The sequence below is a fragment of the Sceloporus occidentalis genome, unplaced genomic scaffold, assembly GCF_023333645.1.
Source record: "Sceloporus occidentalis isolate IW3139 unplaced genomic scaffold, rSceOcc1.0.p SCAF_4, whole genome shotgun sequence".
Lineage (NCBI taxonomy): Eukaryota > Metazoa > Chordata > Lepidosauria > Squamata > Phrynosomatidae > Sceloporus > Sceloporus occidentalis.
In genome coordinates this window covers 65738710-65755530 of record NW_028316984.1, presented here as the reverse complement: position 1 = coordinate 65755530, position 16821 = coordinate 65738710, and the positions used below count along the sequence as shown (strand labels likewise).

The following is a 16821-nucleotide window of genomic DNA, read 5'->3' as shown; positions in this document are numbered from 1 at the left end:
ATGCCCAAGCTTCATGGCCCTCGTACTACTTGCAATATAAGATTATGGATCTTGCAGAAAAAAGGAGCAACACCAATAAATTTTTAACTTCCTCTTTTCTTTTCAAGTCTAAATAAATAAGGTCAAAGGTTGGAATTTCGCAATGCAAATGAGTGTTCCCCAACTGGAGAATGTAGTAAATAGCATTTTTAGTTCAGTTAAGTGCATGGGACACACATTCTTCAAATTTCCTTTGCCTACCAGTTCCTGTAAAAACCTCCTGTTATTATTCTCAGGGGCTGTTGTCACACTGCTGAATTAATGTAGCTTGACACCACTTTAACTGCCATGGTTCCATCCTATGGGATCCTTTGTAGTTTGTTATGGCACCAGAGCTCTCTGACAGAGAAGGCTAAATATCTTAGAAAACTATAGATCTCAGAATTCTGTAAGAAGGAGCCATAGCAGTTAAAGCAGGTTTCAGGTACTGAGCTGGATTTATTTCAGATCTTGGAGTCCAGGTATGCAAGAGAACAAATTAAAAGTGGCCTGTTTTGGTATAGTGATGTCGATTGGGGAAGGAATAAGAGCCTACTGCCCTTGAGTAGGAATGTAAGGTTTACCATGTTCAGTCTGAGTATTTGTTCATCAAGCTCAGTACTGTTTAGGCTGAGTGTTAGTGCTTCTCCAGGATCTGTTTTTTTGCAGCACATGTTACACAATCCTTCTGAAAGACGGTCTAGGTCCTGTGTAAGGATAAGAGAAGGATATAATATAATATAATATAATATAATATAATATAATATAATATAATATAATATAATGTTGACAGGTTTGGAATCTACACTGCTTTGCCTGAAGAGCATGTGCCCTGGGTATGGTCACTACCATTCCTATACTGCTTCTTAATATTGCACAACTTGAAAAAGTTTCTTTTTGGAGTACAATGGGTAGAGGATTCTGGCATTTGTAGTCCAAAAATTAACACTGCCAGGCTTGTGCAGAAAACAGAACAAAGCTCACTTTCTGCATCTGGAAGTGAACTATTTGTGCAAAAACAATGTATCTCCCTTATTTATCTGCCTAACCATATATTCATTTATCTATGTATTTATTGTACTTCTCAGTCTCTCAATAACCATAACTGTATGGATGGTGTATATGTAAACTAGAAATGGAATACGCACAATAATTAAAAAGCACATACTGTACAATGGGCACTTAGTATTTGCTGGGGTTTGGTTCAAGGACCTCCCATGGATCCCAAATCCATGGATGCTTACATCCCTTTATATAAAACGATGTAATAAAATGGTGTCCATTAATGTTATATAAAATGGTAAATCAAAGGTTTCTTTTTGGGTGTGTGTGTGTGTGTGTTTTCAAGCCATGAGTAATTGGATCTGTAGATGCAGAATCAGTGCACCAGTCTGCTGCTCCTGCCACATTATTCCTGGGAGAATGTGGCCCCCAATAGGAGAGGGAAAGGGCTTCTCATTTACCACTGTTGTAAAGATCCGATGACAAGGAAGCGTGTGAGTGATTCATATATGTCTTTTCTGCTGTGAGCTTCTGAATTTCTAGTGAGGACATAGCTGTGGAGAATTCTGTACTAATACTGTCTCTAAAAGGGAGCCATGCTTATTTCTTCCCTTCACACCAGAGGTGCAGCTACTGTCATATAATATGGAAACCTGGGATTTGTAGTTTTACAAGGTCTTTAACCTTTTCTGCTGAAGAGTACTGGTGCCTCACAAAACTGAAACCCAGGATTCTGTAGGCTGGAGCCATGACAGTTAAAATGGTGTCAAGCTGCATTATTTCTACAGTGGAGATGCACCCCAGGATTCAGAAGCAGTCAACAGTTGGGTATTGGGCACTCACAAATAACTTACGTTTATCCTGTAGTTGTAACTTCAGGTTGTCTGGACAAGCCCTCAGGGGTACTGTTGATTAATTCTCTCTATGTCCCAGGAGCTTTGCTGATTATTTTATTCACAAACCACTTAACATTTAAAACAATAAATAAAATGCGATTGAAATCAAGACTGTAACTAAAATATCAAAAACTTCCTCAAAGTACACACAGGTGAAAGCTGCAAATTCCTTCGGGAAAATGAGTGGAGCAATGCAATTTTATATGTGTCTACTCAAAAGAAAGCCCCACTGACTTCAAGTGGACTTTCAAATAAATGTATATATAGGACTGTAGCCGTAACCAGTCCTTTACTGGGGCAGGAAGTAATATGATGTGTTTATGAACTTGGTACAGTATGGAGAGAAGACACTTTTTGAACTACAGCTCCCAGAATGCTCTAGTCAACATGGTCACTGGCCATGACAGCAAAGGGATTCTGGGAGTTGCAGTCTAAAAATGGGACTTCCCCTCACCCTGAGCTGTGGCGTGTAAATCATAGGCACAGTTTCCCACACACACTACAATAGCTACAGTACGACTGACTACTGCTAGTTTAAGATTTCTCTGCTCTTTACCTGTGCAGGTACTCTTTCATCAGAAAGGTGAAAATGGCCCCACAGAGGGGTATGAGAGCAGCACAAGTAGGATTGCAAAGCACCTGGCAAGTGAAAAATCCTAGTGAAATTAGTGATATAGTTGTGGTTTACCTTTGTCTTAATGTAAAAGATTTTGAAGCCCTTGGGAAATTGTGCTAAGAAAATTACTGGTGGTACTTGCACTCTTATTTGTCTTTAACACCAGAGATCTACCTTAACCCCAGTTCTGGTAAGAAGGTCAGTGGAAAGCATGAGCCCCCTCATGCACAAATACCAGAAGTTAGTTTGTAGCATAATGCTACCCATGTACATTCAAAAGGAAGTTCAGTGAGGCTTTCTCCCAGAAAACTGGGATGATCCAATAGGTTAATAAGTCAAGGAATATCAGAATGGCTTCTCCTCTTTCAATTACATGACAAAATAGCTTGCACCATTGCTTTGGGGAGGAGGGAATGGCGGGGAACAGTGTTAATCACGTAATTTCATGCATTTTCGCATTGGCCCCCCTTTCTTCTTCTTTTGGGATGGTGATACATTCCTCAGTGTGAAAAACTCCGGTGAAGAGATATAAACCCCAACCAACTAGCATCTATCAAGACAGCAGCAGAATACTTTACTTGGCATCTAAAAGCTGCTGCAAAGTAAACTTTTGATTCCTGTGACACATTTCCTTCACCTATGTTGGTTGCTGTGTGCCTTCCAGTTGTTTCTGACTTGGGATGACTCCGAGGCGACTCTATCATGGGGTTTTCTTGGTAAGATTTGTTCAGAGGGCGCTTGCCTGTGCCTTCCCTCTGAGGCTGTGACTTACCCAAGGCCAGCCACTGGGTTTCCATGGCCAAGTGAGGAGTCAAACCCTGGTTTCCAGAATCATATAGTTCAATGCTCCAGCCACTACACTGGCTCTTTTGATCACATATAGTGCTAAAAAGAGAGAGAGAGAGAGAGAGAAAATATCAACAGGACCAAATAGTAGTGTTTAAAGGAACAGAGGCTGCCTCTTGTTCCTTAGACAGAGGGCTTCCCCTTAAGTGCATGTCCCTAAAGCTATTACTCAGAGAGTAGCATGAGCTTCAGGCAAAAACAAATGTCCAAAGGCTTTCATGCACACCATGCATTTACTGAAGGAGGTACTTGCCATGAAAACTCAAAATAACTCTATGGCAGTGAGTTGATGGAGACAAACTTGGGAATTTGCTCCATTTAATGGGTAAACATGCAAAGGATGGTCTCTTAACTGTAGAAAAGAGCCATTTCTGACAGTGAACCTAATATGTGGGTATTTATTTGGAAGGAGGAATGGAATTACTCCTAGGCCAGACCAGAAATCCTAATTGCATCTAGCAGAGGACAAGCCTTCCTAGCAGTGTAATCTTTAGGCTGTATTCACATGGGAGAAATAACCTGGTTTGGCACTGCTTTAACTCTTTCTAGGTCAAGGCTATAGAATTCTGGGAGTTGGAGTGGGTTGAGGGCCCAGAGCTCTCCAACTTTCCTTTCCAATCTACCGGTTGGGTGGGGGGGGGTTCTGGGCACTTCTTGAGTCTCTCTCTCTCTCTCTCTGTATTATATTATATACAAGCCTATCTTTATATATGCACACACACACTGAATACTCTGTGCAGCCCTTGGAGAGTCACAAGGGCTCCCAGATCTGCTGGCCTCCAACCTACACACTTCCCTGGAAGTAAAGCTCATTGCACTCAGTGGGACTTACTTGCAAGGAAGCTCCTCTAAGGTTCTCCTGTCCCAAACACACTGCAGAAGTAATCCGCCTTGAGACTGCCCGACCTGCCGTGGCGTGGCCCCGGAGCTCTCTGACAGCGAAGGCGACAGTTCCCAGGATCCCCTAGCACTGAGCCAGGGCAGGTAGAGCGGTCTCAAACTGGATTATTTCTGCAGTGTGTTTGGGACCTGCTGTCGCCCTCTGATCTGCCCTCCACCCCACCAAGCCCTCACTCCCTCCTCTTTTCCTTAATCACGTCCGGAGTGAAGAGGAGTTCTGTCCAACTCCAAAGCTTGCTCACTAGTGCTGCAAGCAAAAGTGTTCTTCCTTCCTCCAGCGACTTCTCTTATACTTCTAGAGAGCGTAGGTCCGGCGGTCCAAGGCAAGCCTCCTCGAGGCTCCAGCCAACGAAGGGCACCGGGAACGAGAAGCAGGAGGGGGAAGAGGAGGGACAGGCGACTGGAAGCGGGGCCTTGCAGGGGGAGGGATGGAAGAGAGGTCCCTAGAGCACCCATGCAGCCAGCCCTTCCTATCCAGGGATTCTTTCTGTATCCACGGATTCAACCATCCACGGCTCTCTCTCTCTCTCTATATATATATATGGAGAAAGAGAGAGAGATTTTGTCCTTTTATATAAGGGACACCATTTTACTATGCTATTGTATCTGATGGGACTTGAGCATCCGCGGATTTTACTATCCACGAGGGTCTCCTCAATTGAGTCCCGGGAGGGAGGCAGCTGGGCAGCTGTGGGCCTTCGATGCCCCCCTCCCTCCCTCCCTTCCTCCTTCCCCCTTCCTTCCTCCCTCCTCCCTCCCTGCCTCCCTCTCCCTTGCTGATCTGGTCCCCCTCCCTCTCCGCTTGGCTGTTCCTTCCCCGACAGCTCCAGCGAGGAGAAGGAAGGACCCCACCGACGGTGAGGCTTCCGCTGCGTCCGCACGGCAGAAGAAACCCCTGGTTTGACCCCGCTTTAACTGCCGCGGCTCAAGGCTATGGAATTCGGGGAATGAGCCATGGCCGTTAGAGCGGGGCCAAAGCAGATTCTTTCTCCGGTGCGGATGCAGCCTCTGTCTCTTTCTCTCTGAGGAAAACTGGAAAGGGAAGCCCTGGATGAAGGGAACCCTCCTCGCCCTCCCAAATAGAGGGAAGGGGAGGAAAGAAAGGGAGGACCTCCACAGACGGGGGGGGGGAGGAGAAGGAAGCCCCCCCCCCCGCAGCTCCCTGCTAAGAAGGGGGAGGGAAGGCAGGAGGAGGGCAGCGGAGGGGAGGCGGAGAAGGAGAAGGAGGAAGGCATGGAGGAGGGAAGGCCGCCGTCCGTCGGGGCTCCTCCACCGGTTTGAGAGGCGGCGGCGGCGGCGGCGGCGGCGCTAAAAGTCGCTTTTCCCCCGAGGTGAAGCAGGTTGGAGGGGGTTGTGTGGGAAGGAAGGGAGGAAGGAAGGAAGGAAGGAAAGCGAGACCCTGGACGGGCAAGGAAGAAAGAAGGGAGAAGAGCCAAGCAGCGAGCCAGGGAGGGCTGGGTCTCTCTTGCACGCCAGTCTGTCGCGGGGTGCCCCTCTCCGAGAGGGATGGCCGGCCTTCCTCCTCCTCCTGCTCCTGGTTCTCTTGCGCCCTGCCTGCCTTCTCCCTTGGCAGCCCGCGATGCCACCTTGAAGGGCGCTTGCGGAGGGCGAGGATGCCCGGGGCAGGAGGCTCCCTGAGGGAGGTCTGAGAGGGAGAGGGAGCGGGGCGGACGAGGGTTTCCCTGTCCCTGGCCTTTCCTCGGGGGCTGTTTGGGGCTCTGGGGAGGAAGGCAGCTGGGCAGCGCCCTGACTCTCTCTCTCTGTGTGTCCTCCTGCCCCCTTTCTCTCCTCCTCCTCCTCCTCTTGCCAGGCGGACCCGGCGGTGGCCTCGTCGCCGTCGCCTTCGCGCTCGTCGTCGTCGGGGGCAGGAGGCAGGATTCCCTCCCGGCGGCGCTCGGAGGTGTGGGCGGCCTTGGGGCGCGTGTGGCCCGGGCGGCGCCGCGTGGGGCTGGGGCTGGGGCTGGCCCTGGCCATGGGCCTGCTGCTGCTGCTCGCCGTCGCCCTGCCGCTGCTCCTGGTGCAGGCGCCCTCCCGCAGCCGGGGCCACTACGAGATGATGGGCACCTGCCGCATGATCTGCGACCCCTACGCCCCCAGCAGCCCCGACGCCCCCCGGGGGCCCCCCGCCACCGCCGCCCTCGAAGCCCTCCAGGACCTGGGCCCCAACGCCCCGCCGCCCCCGGCCCCGCCGCCCTTCCTCCAGGGCCCCAAGGGAGACCCGGGACGGCCGGGGAAGCCCGGGCCCAGGGGGCCGCCAGGGGAGCCGGGGCCCCCGGGACCTCGAGGGCCCCCCGGAGAAAGGGGCGACTCCGGCCGGCCGGGGCTGCCGGGGCTCTCCTCCCTGCCGGGCCTCGGGGCCCCGACGGCGGCCGGAGGCGGAGGCGGAGGCGGAGGAGCGGGTCCGGGTCCGGGGGCGAGCGGCAGCCCGGGCAGCCTGGCCCCTCCGTCGGCCGGGAGCGAGGTGACGGGCTCCCTGAGCGCGGCCTTCACGGGCCCCAAGATCGCCTTCTACGTGGGCCTGAAGAGCCCCCACGAGGGCTACGAGGTGCTCAAGTTCGACGACGTGGTCACCAACCTGGGCAACCACTACGAGCCGGCCTCGGGCAAGTTCACCTGCCAGGTGCGCGGCATCTACTTCTTCACCTACCACATCCTCATGCGCGGCGGCGACGGCACCTCCATGTGGGCGGACCTCTGCAAGAACGGACAGGTGGGCCTCCAGGGCGCCAGGGGAAGGCAGGGAAGCCCGCTCCCTCAGCTCTCTGTGTGTCAAGGGGCCGGACCGGCAGAGGCTTAGCCCCGACGTCCTTAGCCCGGCTGGTGGAGCCAGGCGGACTAGTGGCGCGAGCGTTGGACGGCCACTCGGGGACCGGGATTCGATTCCCAGCCCGGCCACGGAAAGCCACTTCGGGTGACCTTGGGTGGAGTCACACTCTCTCAGCCTCAGAAGAGAGCGCCTCCGGCAATGGCCCTCTGAAGGAACTTGCGAAGAAAACCCCACCACGAGAGGCTCCTGGCGCAGGGCCTCCATCATCAGTCGGAAAGGACTTGAAAGCCACAGCCTTGCTTTGTGGCTGCTGGGTGCCTTCCAGTCGTTTCCCGACTTGCGGAAACCCCAAGGGGAGCCCACCAAGGGCTTTTTTTTTTCTTGGCAAGTTTCTTCCGAGGGGGTTTTGCCCTTCCTTGCCTTCCTCTGAGGCTGAGAGAGTGTGACTTGCCCAAGGTCACTCCCAGTAGGTTTCCATATCTCAGAAGGAGATCCTCCTCTGAAGGATCTGGCTCTTTGAGATGCTGGTTTTTGACAGCACTGTGGAAGGAGCCAGGGGAGAATCAGGGTGAAGAATGTCCCTTAAAAAGTCTTGAATTTGAACAGATCCCTCCAGAGCAGTTCTGTCTTTAGTCCTGCCTTTGCCAAGCATGCCAAAGGTAGGTTTGACCACAGCTCCCATTATCCTCAGCCAGTGTGACCATAATGGTAGAGAATATGACAGAGGTTATAGCTCAACACAACTGGAGGGTGCTAGACTGTGGGAGGCTGATTTTGGCTCCAGTCAGGAGTGTGGGTACTTCATGTGTGTGCACCTGTGTGCCTTCAAGTCACCTGTTGAATTATGGATTTCATAGGGTTTCTTATTTAAACAATACCCAAAGGTAGTTTGCCCAATTCCTTCTTCTGAAATATAGCCTACAGCACTTGGTATTCATTAGCAGTCTCCCATTCAAGTACTAACCAGGGCTGACCCTGCTTAGCTTCCAAGATCCAATGGAATCTGGTGCCTTTGAAGTATTGAGGCCCTATGGACTGTTCATAGCCTCCCCCCCCCCCCCCGTTATTAATTTATCCCATTCTGCCTAATGACCAAAAGCTCCCATGTGGTCCCAGTTTTTTGGTCCTTTTAATCTCCCCATTCCATGGCCTTAATCCTAATGGGTTGTTCCACCTAGATCAGACCTATTGAATCCATGCTTAAATCTAATTGATTCAATGGGTCTGCTCTAGTTGGGGATTCAGACCAATAATGCATGGCTAGCCGCAAAGACCATAACAAGTAGCCTTGAGACTAGAGAGGTGCCAACCTGGGGAGATTCTTCACTTGAAGTCAACTCTCTCTCCCATTTTTAGTTGGAGGAAGGCCTGCAGCTCCGGGGGAGAGCCCATGTTTTGTATTCAGGAGGTTCCCTGGCACCCCCAAATAGGGCTGAAAATACTCCTCCTGCTGCTAGATACTATTAACAGTAGTGGGCTGGATGGAAGATGTCTTGAAGGCAGCTTGCAACGATTCTAAGGGATGCTGCAACGAAGCATCTTTCCATAGGTTTAGGGTCAGTGCAATGATGAACCACAGAGACTTTGCTCCAAATGAGTTTGGAGATGCACCTCACAGGAGATCTAAGGATCACCCTGTGCCAAAGTCACACTGAACATGGGCGAGGTGGTTTTAAATTCCAAGAGGATGCAGCTCCCACTACATGGAGTGGCAGACTCCTAGTTCATGCCATGCCATGTGGACCCCAGAAGTAGAGACCTCAGGACTAAAGACCAGTTTATGGATGCTTGTGGCTTGATGACTGCAGCATGTGTGAGAGGACCAACAAAGAGCAAATGGAACAGTCAAAGCTTCACGGCACCTGATGCCACCCAGGCTATGGCTATCCTATCTCATGCACAAAGTTATCCATTATGCCAGAAAGGCATGGAGCACATTTCAAGTTTGCTGAACGTGGCCAGTCTTGGGTGACTAAATTCTCATCTAGAAATATCTGCTGCATGGACTTCTGTGCTGTGAGAATGTATGCCTCTTCTCCAAGGCTAGGGAGCCTGTCTTCTTTGCAGATGCTTTGGGCTGCAACTCCCATCAGCCCTAATTCACATAGTTAACAGTGAGGAGAACTGCAATCCAACAACATCTGGAGGACCACATGTTCCCCGTCTGTGCTCTGCTCCATAATCGTAGCTTTGGTAGTGGGTCAGTGGAGACTTACAACAGGATGGTGGCAATCCATGTAACAAGGGGTTCTTATATTACAACCAGTATTAATTAACAATTTGGGTTTTTATTATCTTCTTGATAAGCAGATCTTGTCAAGTGGGGCAGTGTAAATAAACCTTCTCTCTTACTGACTGCATGTCCTTCTCAACAGCTTTTAAGAAGCTTGCTGGCAGGGGTGATTGCATAAAACTGGGGAGCATCCAGGTAGGGCTTATATATTACTTCAAGGGCTTCAAGACATTTCCTTATAATGCATAGATTAGGGCACGTGGACTATGATAAAATAGTGTGTGGGGACTCAAGATATGTGTCACAGTAGCCACTGTTTCATTTAGATAGAGGCACACCATTTGTTTATGTTTTGAAGGAGGCAGGCTAGACTAAGATTTGCCGGAGTGAAAGGATTTGATGGTGCTCTTTCATAGAAAAACATATAGAAAGTGAGGTGGCAACTAAATCCAACACTGGCAACAGCATAATGCCCTTCACATCTGAGGGCAACAGACCCCCGTTTGGTGCATGTAGTTTAGACCATGGACCACACCTTGTTCTGTTCTCCCAAAGAATGGGAATGGCTGGGAAGCCCAGAAGCTAGGAGGTTGCTCTTTTGTATATATGGCATATGGCAGTTGGCTCACACTGCCTGGTGGAAGGGTTGACCCTGGATATAGGACATCTTTCTTAGGAGTTTCTACCCAGATGAGGATCCTAAGACTGTAACCCAAAACCTGCTTTCCATGGTAGATACTGTAGGTGGGAATAACTCGGAGATTTAGCAGGACTCTAAAGCTTAGTGTGTTATCTTTTCTTCATGGAGGCCTTGTGCTTGTCAATTAAGAGCCCTAAAGCTTTGGACTAGAATTCCAGAGGCTGAAATAGAGGGAAAGGAAACCAGACATTATCAGCCTGGAATTAACAGGAAATGGTTCATCTGTCATTATTAATCCAATTGTGCCACAAACGGAAAGGACAGTAATGGCTCTCTCACTAACCCAATTCCCTTGTAGTAAAACAGATACCTAGGATCTACAACTGGAAGCCTGAGGCCAGCAATTTAATCCTACCCTAAAATCAGTATCTTCTTATCTCCATGATTCACTCTCTGGGTCATTGTTAGAGTCAAATGTCCTGTAACTCTCACAGTCAGTCTGTGAATTTAGGGACCACAAGGTGCAGCAATTCCAACCATCTTGAATGGCTTTAACAGAGGATTAGACAAAGTCAAGGAAGATGAGACAATCAGTGGTTATTAGTCATTCATCCAGAACCAGAGGCAGTATGATTCAGAATACCAGTTGCTAGAAGCATCAATGAGAGGGTGCTGACTGCACTCAGGTTCTGCTTGTAGGCTTTCCAGAGCCATCTGCCAAATCACTTTGGATGGGATATGGTTGAACTGATCCAGTATGGTTCCTCCAATGGTGTTCTGTGCTTTATCCTTTTCCCATGTGTTGTGTGTACTTGCATAATCTAAGACTTGAAAAATAATCACCTTTCTTCTTTGCACTTGCAAATTTTTCCAGTACAGGGTATGGTAAGAGAAAAGGGACTGTCACTTCTGGCCATTTGTGCCCGAAGGATTTCTAAACCTGTGGTGGTCCTCCTCCTCTTTTGATCTGCAGGCTTCTTCATCCTGTCTGTTTATTTGTGTGTGTGTGCCTCTTCAGGATAAGAGGCTACTATTAGCCCTAAAGGGTACTGTTAGAACAGTATAATAAAAAACAGAGTGGTTTCCAATCAGAAAGGGAGTCAGAAAAGGCTGAATCCTATCACTATATCTGTGAAAATTGGAGAAAGGAACATCAACAATTTGAGATGACACCATACTACAAGCAGAAAACAGCAAGGGCCTGGAATGATTACTTAGGAAAGTCAAGGAGGAAAGTGTTAAGGCAGGTTTAATGCTAAACATAAAGAGAAAAAAATGACCACAGATAATTAACATAAGTTTAATGTAGATGATAAAGAAATGGAAATAGTCAAAGACTATCCATACCTTGCGCCAGTCACTGATCACAAGGGAGACTGTAGTCAAGAAATCAGAAGAAGACTAAGACTTGGAAGGGCATCTGTGAAAAAAACAACATACAAGCTGGGGATGAAGGGCAAAGATATTTCACTAAATACTAAAGTTAAACTTGTCCATGTCATTGTATTTCCCATCACTATGTATGGATGTGAGAGCTAGGCAGTGAAGAAAGCTGACAAGAAGAAGATTAACTCATTTGAGAAGTGGTGCCAGAGAAGAGTTCTACAGATACTTTGAGCTGCTAAAAGGACAAATTAATGGGTCCTAGAGCAAAATCAAGCCTGAACTCTGCCTAGAAGCCTAAATGATTAAACTGCGATTGTCATATTTTGGTCATATCCTGAGAAGGCATGACTCACTAGAAAAGACATTAATTCCAGATAAGGCAGAGGGCAGCAGGAAAAGAGGAAGACTGCATATCAGATGGATAGACTTAATCAAAGAATCCATGGCCCTGAGTCTCCAAAACCTGAGCCGGGCTATTGATGATAGGGTGACTTGGAGATGTCTCATTCATAGGGCTGCCTTAAGTTGAGGCCAACTGGAAGGCAGTTAATAACAACAACCTGGTATTTGTTGGCAGTCTCCCATCCAAATACTAATCAGGGCTTTCCAAAATCAGTTGAGATGTATTGCTTTTAGGGTATTTAGACAGACCTCCTGCTGCCTACTTTTCCTTGCCTCCCTCCAAGCACCATGGATAGCTCCCAACAGCCAGGAATAGTTTTTGAATCTGGTGGTCCACACTGTAACCACCCTGCAGAAATATAGCAGTTTGACACCACTTTAATTGCCCAATCTCTAACCTATAAAATCCTGTGATTTTTAGTTTGGTGAGACACCAGGGATCTCTGATGGACAAAGCTGAATGCCTCACCAAACGACACATCCCATGATTCTGTAAGATAAGTCGTGGCGGTTAAAGTGGTGTCAGACTGCTTTATTTCTGCAGTGTGGCTACACCATCAGTAAAAGAGCAGCAGTAGTTCTCAGAATCTTAGACTTTTTATGTATTGCCAGGTACTAGGGATATGCACTGGGGAGATTAACAGTGTACAAGGAGACTGTGTGGTTTGTGCTTTGCCTAGTAAGTTGCATTGAGCCCAATCCATGATCTACCACAAGAGGTAAGCATTCTGGTAACTTCCAGATATTTTGGACCCAGTTTCATTTAATTCCAGCCAGTAGGGCCAATGGTCAGGAATTATAGAATGGGGTTGTCATAAGGTGATAGGTGACATGTATGCACGCACACAAAATAAATGATGAACACCAAGCTGGCAGATGGGAATTAGTAGGGTGGAAAGGGGAAGCCTCCATAGAAGTTACTAGCCCTTAGAGAGTTAATGCTAGGAAACCTTTTTTTACCTTTGTCCTCTTCTGGAGTAATGTCTGCATCCTGGTATCTCTTCCCTGACCCCACAGATAGAATCTCACATTGATTTGCTTTGATGGCTTTTCACCTGGATAGGAAATATGATCTTTCCTTCAGAAACTGCCTTCTGCTTATGTGTGATTTCTCAGCTCAACCAGACTAGGGCTCAAAGCAAAACAGGTATAAGATTTGCCTATCACTTCAGTTGGGATGGAAGGTAAAATGGATGGACCATGGAAAGAAAGATGGCCTTTTGTACTGGAGAATGAGCAGACACAGAGAGACTGAGACAACAAAGAAGACTTGCGGCGGGGGGTGGGGGGTAGGGGAGATGGAGCGTGGTGAGAAAAGGAGGCATGTTAGGATTTAAAGAGAGGGGGAGGGAGAAAGGCAAAGGTGAGTGTATCTGTGGTGCTTAGCTGAAAGATTGCCTGGACAGGTGTTCCAGATACTATTCTAAAATGCAAAAAGGGTCAATGTATGTCTTCACCTTAGCAGCATGACATTAAAATCTTCCTTTCTAGATCCCTCATAGCGTGATTATGAAAGGACTTTAAATATTTTGGTTAAGGGAGGAAAATGAAAGCTAAAGAGTTGCCCTGGGACTGCAGAACTGGTGGGAAGCACGCTATGGTCCAGTCATTTGGCCTGAGGTTTAAAGGCTGCTCACTTGCCTCTAGGCTTGTGTGTGTGTTTTGTCTTATTGCAATCTGCTCTAAGTCTCCTTGAGGATCATCTGATCCAAAGGCAAGACACAAACCTTCAAAATAAATAATACATAATGGATAAATGGAGAAAAGCATAAACAGAATGTATTTGATTGGGAGCAAAGAAGAAGGAATGAAAACATTTTTGGAAAAAAGAAGACTAAAAAAGCTGGTGAAACAGAGGAACTGAATTATACAGACTGAGATCATGTCAGGCCTAAAGAAAGCAGAACAGGTGGGAAAACCTGCTGTGGTAGTTGGTGGTGATGGTGGAAGAGGAAAAGAAGCAAAAGACAGTTATGAGGGATGTGGCCTGGAGAAATTTGGCAGTGGACCAAAGTGCCTGGAGCAGTTAGGAATCTCCATCCCCAGAGGATTTAAGAAACAAGCTGAATGGACATCTGTCTGCCAAGATTCAAGCAAAAAGGATATTCCAGCCAAAGAGACTAATTATATGTCTTTTACTGTCATGTTCAGTATTTTTACTCTATACAGTTATTAAGGGTGAAAAAAGGAGGGGGCATGTGAGGGAAAAATATGTTAAAACAAGGCAAGAGGTTGAGAGATGGAGGAAATGGGACCATGGTTGTGAAAGGATGAGTTAGGGTACACAGATCTCAGGGGAACTTAAAAAAAAAACCTACGATGTTCACAATTTTTTAGCTGACACAGCCATGGTGAGTGGGGGATATTGGGAGTTTTATTATGAAAAAGTAACTTTCCTAAGCTCTGACAGTACATTAGTATAAAAGGAAAGAGAATGAGGGGAATCAAAGTAGAATGGATTGATACGAAGGAAGGATCGGAATAAGGTGATTTGGTAGGTTAATGGGAAGAGGTGTTATTAGGAAGATATGGCTGCCTGGGTCCTGAGGAACTTAGTTGACCTCATTGAAATCCTCTTTGCTTTCACTGAACTTTTATTGATGTTTCACCCGAGGAGACCTTTCCAAATTTCCTTCAATGATAGCTATACAAAATATTTCTGTTTCACATTGCCCAGCTGTTTTATCAGTAGAGAAGACTCACCTCCCATTTTGCTTGAAATAGCACGTTTGGAGTAATTTGAATTGATCAGTGGTTCTTAAATGGTGGGGTAGGAATCCCGGTGTTTCTATGTATGCATGAGAGCTGCTCAAGGGGTTGCAAGACTTGGAGCCCTGATCCCTTCTCCTCCTCCTCTTTCTAAATTTTTTGTGTGCAAAATGTACACATACAATGAGTTAAATATTGTATTTACTTAAATAAAATGGTTCTAATTTGAACAATGTTATTTCCTTATAAAATGTTAAAATATGAATATACATGAATATACAAGTGAAAATATGCACACTAGATAAAATATTTTTATTCATATACATCAAGTGTATGTGTGTGTAGTGGGGCAACGTCTGCATGTAGATGTAAAGGTGGGTTCCAAGGGTAAAATGTACCATTGCACCTGGAAGGGAAGGAGAGGACTGATGGAGATACAGAAGGGCAGCAGAAAAGTATGTGTTTTGTCTGGAAAAAAGAGGAAGGAGATGGTTTTTATTTGTTTTATTGACTTTGGCACTTTTATTGAAACTTCCCATGCCAAACCATATCTAATGTGGCTTACAGTTTTTGTTTTTTTTAAAAAAACAATCCCAAATTGCCCTACCTACTGAAATTGACTATGGGAGCCAAGGGATTTAGAAGAAGGAATGTGTGTTTGGAAGAAGGAATGGGGAAGGAAGGGAGGGAATTGATGCAAAGGGGAGAAAGAAAGCTGGGGGGAAGACAGCGGGAGCTGCAAGGATCTGAATCCCTGTTCCCTTTGCACTTGGTGTGCTTTTCAGGTGCGAGCTAGTGCCATTGCGCAGGATGCAGACCAGAATTACGACTACGCCAGCAACAGTGTGGTGCTGCACCTGGACTCGGGGGATGAGGTCTATGTCAAACTGGATGGAGGCAAAGCCCATGGAGGCAACAACAATAAGTACAGCACTTTCTCTGGCTTCCTTTTATATCCTGATTGAAAAAGCCAAGCGTACAAGGTGTGATCCATTGCCTCGTCTCCTACCCACCCATCCACCCCATTGCCTTTCCTCCGGGGTCTGCTCTTCAGGTTACTTCAAGCTTCATCCTAGACAAAACCTGTATGTTACTTTGATTGCATTATGAAAGAGAGATGAGTAGCTTCTCCTTTCTAGCCGTTGTTGTTATCCATCTCCTTCTGTGTCCCGTTGTTCATTACACACACTATGAGACGAGTAGGTCTAAGAGCCTTAAGCTGGCTAATGAGCACCATGAATCGGTCCCTTCATTTAGCACAGATTGAAAATGTGGCATTAAATCCACACAGTCTCTAGTGAAAATGGCAGCTCAGCCCCAATGAAATAGTTCGCATGAAAGTCCCTTGATCCAGGCTGTGCATTTAAGGAGATTTTCAGAAACGGCATCAGCTTTGCTGATGCTGTTTTTAAGCCACAAGACTATGTCACTTTCTTTAAGCAGTGTTGCATCAAAATCAGCATTGCAATCCTACAGTATCTGATTTTCATTGGTCTGTTAAATAAAAATACAGTAAAATTACACTGCATACAGGCTTAGGCAGTTGAGCCACCTATACAGTTGAGAGATCTCAAATTGCAGCTCTCCATGATTACAATTAGCTTATAGTCTTGCTGTCTAAAATCCCATTCTTTTTCTTGAAAATATTTTGCTGGCTGCCTCTCCAACTTCCTGTGGGTTTATTTCCCTGTCTTTTAATTAATCAAGCAGTTAAAAAGAAATGTCTCTTGACACCCCCCCCCCCCCCACATCTCCTTTATTCAGGGAACACTATAGACATCTGTTTTAAAACAACCCAGCCATTATGTATGTCTGAAAGATTCCAAGGCAAAAATCCTTGATACACAGGGCAGAATGAATGGATGAACCCTGGCACTTTATTTCTTTTCATGTCTACGGTCATTGATTTTACTAACAGCCTGGAGAATAGGACAGAATTCTTGTGACACTGCATTGGCTGTTCCTATGTTGCTTTGTATGTAGGGGATTTGCCTATAACCATTTTGATTTGTGTCCTATAAATATCAATAAATATTTTATTTCTTTATCTCTTCAGTCCACCCTTGTGCAATGCAATACTCGTGTGGGTGATGATGTTTAAAAAAAGTTTAATCTTCTGTCTTTAAAGCAAATGAATGAGCTAAAGAAGAAAAAAAGAAAGATATATCACATTAAATTATCTTTTTTGACAATGGTTTTTCTGTTGTGTCTTCTTCTGATAATGTTGCGTGAGGGAAGGGAAAACAGGTTGGGGAGTGGGTCTTTCTGCTTTAGCTTTTTAGGATGTGTATGTTTGCTTTATAAAACCCATTCCTCTTATGAACCAGTGCGGTTGGTTCTTTTTTCTTTTGATAGAAACAGTTTGCAATTTGGACAATTTGAGGCCAGAGTCTTGGCAAGGATTAA

The 16821-nt window shown here is 46.6% G+C and overlaps 1 protein-coding gene across 4 annotated transcripts; it reads left to right on the top strand.

Annotated features, from left to right (window-relative positions):
* The first annotated feature begins 5107 nt into the window (after window positions 1–5107).
* On the top strand, window positions 5108–16607 carry C1QL2 (complement C1q like 2). 4 transcript variants are annotated; one of them, XM_089523328.1, is made up of 4 exons: window positions 5862–5921; window positions 6089–6988; window positions 9421–9473; window positions 15201–15283. In XM_089523328.1, the coding sequence occupies exons 1-3, from the start codon at window positions 5892–5894 to the stop codon at window positions 9454–9456; spliced, it is 966 nt and encodes a 321-aa protein (XP_089379454.1). In that variant the 5' UTR covers window positions 5862–5891; the 3' UTR covers window positions 9457–9473; window positions 15201–15283. The 4 variants fall into 4 exon arrangements, with proteins under 4 accessions (XP_089379457.1, XP_089379456.1, XP_089379454.1 ...); XM_089523331.1 differs by lacking the exons at window positions 5862–5921; window positions 9421–9473 and adding an exon at window positions 5108–5135 and having other exon boundaries at window positions 15201–16607; XM_089523330.1 differs by lacking the exons at window positions 5862–5921; window positions 9421–9473 and adding an exon at window positions 5533–5609 and having other exon boundaries at window positions 15201–16607.
* The last annotated feature ends 214 nt before the right edge of the window (window positions 16608–16821 follow it).

Coding starts and splice junctions, on each gene's coding strand:
- C1QL2 (XM_089523327.1), top strand. CDS start 5,892: ATGCCCGGGGCAGGAGGCTCCCTGAGGGAG. Junction 5,922..6,088: donor CAGGAGGCTCCCTGAGGGAG/GTCTGAGAGGGA, acceptor TCCTCTTGCCAG/GCGGACCCGGCGGTGGCCTC. Junction 6,989..15,200: donor ACCTCTGCAAGAACGGACAG/GTGGGCCTCCAG, acceptor TGTGCTTTTCAG/GTGCGAGCTAGTGCCATTGC.